Source organism: Plecotus auritus, assembly GCF_963455305.1.
Source record: "Plecotus auritus genome assembly, chromosome: 10".
NCBI classification, from domain to species: Eukaryota; Metazoa; Chordata; class Mammalia; order Chiroptera; family Vespertilionidae; genus Plecotus; species Plecotus auritus.
In genome coordinates this window covers 15,717,886-15,724,746 of record NC_137785.1, presented here as the reverse complement: position 1 = coordinate 15,724,746, position 6,861 = coordinate 15,717,886, and the positions used below count along the sequence as shown (strand labels likewise).

The window sequence follows — 6,861 nt, the reverse complement described above, 5'->3', positions numbered from 1 at the left end:
GGGGGCTTGGGTTAGTCACAAGCACTTCCGCCCCTGGACGACTGAGCAGCTGTCTTTTCCTAGGTTGTGGTTATTGAGGTCGGTTATACACGGACCCATTCAAACTTCTCCTGCCCGGGACCAACCACCACCGGCCTTTCATTAGTGGAGAAAGAGGAGGAGCGGCTAGAAAACGGAGGTCTGAGGCTGAGATGGTGATTTGCGTTCCACAGGGCGGAGCTTCTTTGCGTATGGCAAGTCCCAGGGATGGGGCGGGCTGGGTCGCGCTTCCCGGGGTTTGAGGGTCTCCCCGGCGCTCTGCAGCCCCAACCCGGCCCCCTCACCTACCACTCCATGCGATATCACATTGGATGGGTTACCTAACACCTCTGTGCCTTCTCTTGCTGTTCTGTAAAAGGGAAATACAAGTAAAACAGTCCTAATTAGAATGTTTGATACACAAAAACGAGAATAGTACAAATAAAAGGTTTAATTAAAATTGCCGGGCACATGGGTTATTAATACTACTATAACTCTCTGAAAAGCATCCATCTCGCAGTTAGATTCTAGGAGCGCAGGAATCTGAATTGTCCTGGATTTCTGGCCTTTAATTTTTATTTTTTAAAATATATTTTTATTGATTTCAGAGAGAAAGGAAGAGGGAAAGAGAGAAACATCAATGATGAGAGAAAATCATTGGGCTGCCTCCTGCATGCCCCTTACTGGGGCAGGAGCCTGCAACCTGGGCATGTGCCCTCGACAGGAATTGAACCTGGGACCCTTCAATCCGCAGGCCGAGCTCTATCCATTGAGCCAAACGGGCTAGGGCAGATTTCTGTTCGTTTATAGGGGCGGATTGACTCTAGCTGGTACCTGGGATGTGATTTATCAGGGATGCAAACACAATCCTGGTATTTCACAACTTCCTTTTTTCCCCAGACCTCACTTCTCAAAAAGCACTGCGCAGAGAAGGCAACAGAGCCCCAGGTGAGTAGGACTTGGCATTCTTTTACCAATCCTATCTAATAAAAGAGTAATATGCAAATTGACTGTCACTCCAACACACAAGATAGCCACCCCCATGTGGTCAAAGATGGCCGCCCCAATGTGGACACAAGATGGCCACCACAAGATGGCCTGCAGGGAGGGCAGTTGGGGGGGACCCAGGCCTGCAGGGGAGGGCAGTTGGGGGGGACCCAGGCCTGCAGGGGAGGGCAGTTGGCGGGGACCAGGCCTGCAGGGGAGGGCAGTGGGGGAGACCCAGGCCTGCAGGGGAGGGCAGTTGGGGGGACCCGGCCTGCAGGGGAGAGCAGTTGGGGGGAACCAGGCCTGCAGGGGAGGGCAGTTAGGGGTTACCAGGCCAGCAGGGGAGGGCAGTTGGTGGCAACCAGGCCTGCAGGGGAGGGCAGTTAGGGGCAACCAGGCTGGCAGGGGAGGGCAGTTAGGGGTGACCAGGCCAGTAGGGGAGGGCAGTTAGGGGCAACCAGGCTGGCAGGGGAGCAGTTAGGCGTCTATCAGGCTGGCAGAGGTGTGGTTAGGGGGTGATCAGGCTGGCAGGCAGAAGCAGTTAGGGGCAATCAGGCAGGCAGGCAGGCAAGCAGTTGGGAGCCAGCAGTCCTGGATTGTGAGAGGGCAGTCGGACATCCCTTGAGGGGTCCCAGATTGGAGAAGGTGCAGACTGGGCTGAGGGACAACCCCCCATGCATGAATTTCATGCACCAGGCCTCTAGTATTCACATAAATTGGAGAATGAATGGGACATGTACTTGGACAGGTATGGATAATGATTATAACTGAGCCTTAGTTGCTACGTTCTAAAAGCTCTATGCAAATAAACATATTTCTGTCACACAGTGGCTCTGTGAAGTGCTGCTCATTTCCCTACGTTAAAGATGAGACTGAGCCCTAGCCGCTTGGCTCAGTGGATAGAGCGTCGGCTTGCGGACTGAAGGGTCCCGGGTTCAATTCCAGTCAAGGGCATGTACCTTGGTTGCAGGCTCCTCACCGGCCAGGGCGCATGCAGGAGGCAACCAATCAATGTGTTTCTCTCACATTGATGTTTCTCTCTCTTTCCCTCTCTCTTCCACTCTCTCTAAAATGAATGGAAAAATACCCTCGGGTGAGGATTTAACAAAAAAAAAGTTTATTTTAGCTTGCTGCAGCAGGAAGCTCACACAGCACGGGGGAATCAGGGGATGTTGACAAGAAGCAATTAGGGTTTTGGTATGTGTTTGCTGAATTGGGGAGAGCGGTAGGCAGTGAGGGTTTGTTCTGGACTGGATGCTGTCAAGAAGCAGAAGCAATTTTTTAAAATATGTTTTTTATTGCCTTCAGAAAGAGGAAGAGGAAGAGAGAGGGAGAGAGGGAATTGAAACATCAATGATGAGAGGGAATCTTTGATCAGCTGCCTCCTGCACGCCCCCTTCTTGGAATCAAGCCCACAACCCGGGCATGTGCCCTGACCAGGAATCGAACCATGACCTCCTGGTTCATGGGTCCATGCTCGACCTCGGAGCCACACTGGCCTGGCTAGAAGCAAAAGCAATTTGTTTTGTTTGTTTGTTTGTTTGTTTTGTTTTGTTTTAAGAGAACATTTTATTCTTGTGTCCTGCAACCCAAGATTTCTTAATATATATATATATATATATATATGTTTATATATATATATATATTATTGATATTTTACAGAGAGGAAGGGAGAGGGATAGAGAGCTAGAAACATCGATGAGAGAGAAACATTGATCAGCTGCCTCCTGCACTCCTCCCACTGGGGATGTGCCCGCAACCAAGGTACATGCCCCCGACCAGAATCGAACCCGGGACCCTCCAGTCCGCAGGCCGACGCTCTATCCACTGAACCAACCCGGTTTCGGCGAAGCAAAAGCAATTTGATTACTGAATATTGTAAGAATTTTTACCTAGTAGTGGGAGAAACAAAATGAAATTGGGGCTGTCAGTTGTTCCCAAAGTAGTCACTCCTGTTGGCTGGGAGCGGCCGTTCTTTGGCAGTTTTTGTCAGTGTGGAAAGTCTTGTTTCTGTGTTATGGAGTATCTTGTCTTTTTCTTGTTCACCACCATCACTGAGTGGTTCTGTCTGATTTTTGTTCATCAGTTGAAAACATCAAGTTCTAGCTTTTGTGGCTTTAGCTGGTCAGAGTTTCTTTTTTTCTCCTTCACTGCTTTATCATACTTGTAAGTTTATTGTTGTTTTTTTCTGAACCATCTGAGAGCAAGCTACAGACAGTGATCAAAATGGAATTACTTACATTGATAACATACTGTTATCTAATCCACAGTCCCTATTTACATTATTTTCAGTTTTCCAAGAAAGTGTTTTGAGAGCAATTTTTCTTTTCTAGTTCAAGGTCCAGTCCACTTACATACATTGTATTTAGTTTTTGTTACATTCCTCTCCTTTAATCTAGAATGATTTCTCTTTTTTGCTCTTGATATTTGTACAGTATTGCAAATTATCTTTAGAATGCCCCTCATTTTTGTTCCTGGTTAGATTCAGGCTCAGCAGGGATGCTGCCGAGGTGGTGGGGCATCCGCTTAGTGCAGTGGTCGGCAAACCGCGGCTCGCGAGCCACATGCGGCTCTTTGGCCCCTTGAGTGTGGCTCTTCCACAAAATACCACGGCCTGGGCGAGTCTATTTTGAAGAAGTGGCATTAGAAGAAGTTTAAGTTAAAAAAATTTGGCTCTCAAAAGAAATTTCAATCGTTGTACTGTTGATATTTGACTCTGTTGACTAATGAGTTTGCCGACCACTGGCTTAGTGCATCATATGTAGCAAATGCCAATTTGCTGGTTTTTCCCAATTGGTGGTCTCCACTTCGCTTTCTTGGTTAAGGTGTTTGCCACGTTACTGTTTTTCCTTTTACAGTTAATACTTTGAGAATATGTAGCTATCTTATTCCTCACCAGACTTTCACCAATTTTAGCATCCATTGATGATTTTCTAACTACTTTTCATCTACATCTATTGATTTGTATTCTGCCATGACAGCGTTCTAAGATCTTTCCCTTCTCACCCACTTACTTTTCATTTATCCTCACATCTGTAACAATATATTTATAACTTTGACTCCTGTCTGTTTAATTTAAATTAGGTATGGACTGTCAAACTATTTTTTTTTGTATTGTTGCAGAGTCATGGATTTTAATTAATTTTCTTTATCTCTGTGCATATTCATCAGAAGGGCTTTAAAATAAACTTCCTGCCGAAACCGGTTTGGCTCAGTGGATAGAGCGTCGGCCTGCGGACTGAAAGGTCCCAGGTTCGATTCCGGTCAAGGGCATGTACCTTGGTTGTGGGCACATCCCCAGTAGGAGGTGTGCAGGAGGCAGATGATCGATGTCTCTCTCTCATCGATGTTTCTAGCTCTCTATCCCTCTCCTCTCTCTTCCTCTCTGTAAAAAATTAATAAAATATATTTAAAAAATATTATTAAAAAAATAAATAAAAATAAATATTATTGTTGAGGTAGCGTGTTATAGAAAAAAACAAAACCAGAGATTTTTCAGAAGTGATGAGTCCATAACATGACATAGCAACAATCCCTGAATGCCATGTATCTCTGTTGGCAGAAATCGCATTTACAAGGATAATATCAAATTATAAAATATCGTCTGTATTACTGCGGTTGCAAAGAAGTGTTCTTAGAACTGTCTACCTTGTGACAATCCCATGAGATTGATACAGTTATTCTCGCCTACTTGTAAGTGACAGGATTGAGGCAAAGAGACGTTCATGATCTCACCAAGATGACACTGTTAGTGGATAGCCTGGCCAGGATTTCAACCCGGGCATGTTAGCTCCAGCGCCTGCTCTTAGCATAACCCGCACAGGAATGACTGCGGAAGAAGCTACAGGCACACTGGTGATGGGGCCACTGAGTGTGGTTGGGCAGGCACCCGGCGTCCACGCCACGTTCTGTTCATCAAGCCGCACGCGCCGCTGCCCCCCTGAGGAATGGGCACTTTTGCAAATTCACAACGAGCAGCCGCATGGGTTAGTGACACACTTGACCGGTTTTCATTGACTTTTTTCTCCTTTCCAGTCTGTCTTCTTACAAGTCTTTGTCTCCCCAGAGAGAAAAAGAAAGAATGAGCGTGTTCAAGGTGAGTAGGGCTTGCCTTTTTGCTTCTAAAAATGCGGCTTCAGCGCTCAGAGCCAAGGCACAAGTTTTTCTCTTTCAGGGAATGTCTGGGCATTTGAGGAGCTGTTGAGTGTGGCAGGTGCTTGCTTTGTCCCTTTGAAGTTTAATGGCTTTTGGCTTTACTTTTTGTTTCATCATTTTTTATTTCACAAAGAAGAGAAACGTTAGTAGAAATGAAAAACATCTACCTTACTACTTCCCTTTTATATTTCCATAACCTCTGCATCATTTGTATTCATACTGCGTGTTTGTATTCAAAACAAAGATACACATTTAAATTGGATTTTTAATTTAATACTACATAACTTTTTTAAAAGAAATGTTTTTATTGATTTGCGAAAGGGAGAGAGAGAGAGAAACATCAGTCGCCTGCCTCCTGCACACCCTGTACTGGGTGGGGATCAAGCCCTCAACCCTGGCACCTTCCCTGACCTGGAATCGAATCGGTGACCACTCGGTGCATAGAACGATGCTCATCCAATGAGCCACACCAACCAGGGCTATAACATTCATTTTTGTTATATCATGTTCTCATCAAACTTATGTACCTGTTTTTTTAAACTATTCTCTCTTCATAGACATTAGTTTAGGATTTTTACTATTTTAAGAACACTACAGGACAGTTTTTCTGCATTGAACCTTTTTCTCAAAAAACCAGTTCTAAAAAAAGAACTGCCTTTTTTTATCCTTTACATGCTAGGTATTCAAAATAGAAAAGTATGTTTTATATGTGCTGCCTTGGACTGTATGTTTTTTTTTGGATTTTTTTTTTGTAAAATATTCAAATATAGCTCAATGCATCAGGATCCATCTACTGCTTCACACAGATAAAATGCTGCTAGAAGTTTTCTCACTACGAGAGCTAGATTCTGTCCCCCTGTACCTGAGTCATACCCTGTGTGTATTTTATTTACTGTTTACTTTTTTTCTTCATGTATTTTTTTTAATCAAAGTAATACATGACCTTAGTTTTAAAAGTCCAGTGGGCCCCCCTACCTGGTTTGGCTCAGCGGATAGAGCATCGGCCTGTAGACTGCACAGCGGTTGCCAACCTTTCAGACCTCACGGACCACCAGTTGGCAACCGCTGGAATAAAGGGTCCCAGGTTCGATTCCGGTCAAGGGCACATGCCTGGGTTGCGGGCTTAATCCCCAGTGGGGGGTGTGTAAGAGGCAGCCAATCAATGATTCTCTCTCATCATTGATGTTTCTATGTCCCTCTCCGTCTCCCTTCCTCTCTGAAATCAATAAAAAAATATTTTTAAAAAATTAAAAGTCCAGTGGTTTGCCCGGCCATTGTGGCTCCATGGTTGAACAATGACCCATGAACCAGGAGGTCATGGTTCAGTTTCCAGTTAACACACATGCCCGGGTTGCAGTCTCGATCCCCAGTAGGGAGCATGCAGGAGGCAGCCAATCGATGAATCTTTCTCATTGATGTTTCTATCTCTCCCTCCCTCTCCCTTTCTCTCTGAAATCAATGAAAACATATTAAAAAAAAACAAAAAACAAAAAAACAGTCCAGTGGTTTTAGAGGACTTGTCACTGCATTGACACTTCAGAACAATTTTCTGAAGATATTTTTGGTTTCATCTTTATTTTTAATGAAAAGAAAATGGGTTATGAAAAATAAGGAACCTGCTCAAGTTCACACAGAAAAGCAAGTCTCATTGTACTTGAGTGAAATACAGAGACAGGACGAAAGAATTTTTGATATATTTCC

General features: G+C 44.6%; 1 protein-coding gene across 5 annotated transcripts in view; it reads left to right on the top strand.

Annotated features, from left to right (window-relative positions):
* The window catches only part of ZNF226 (zinc finger protein 226), a 14,586-nt gene continuing 7,725 nt past the window's right edge, over window positions 1-6,861 (top strand). Inside the window, exons 1-3 of one of the 5 annotated variants that reach the window (XM_080645004.1) lie at window positions 14-194; window positions 919-966; window positions 5,041-5,101. In XM_080645004.1, the coding sequence (XP_080501130.1) occupies window positions 5,087-5,101 (15 nt within the window). In that variant the 5' untranslated portion in view covers window positions 14-194; window positions 919-966; window positions 5,041-5,086. Of the gene's footprint in view, window positions 234-918; window positions 967-4,974; window positions 5,102-6,861 lie in introns of those variants that run through there. The other 4 variants (XM_080645003.1, XM_080645001.1, XM_080645002.1 and 1 more) reach the window with 4 other exon arrangements.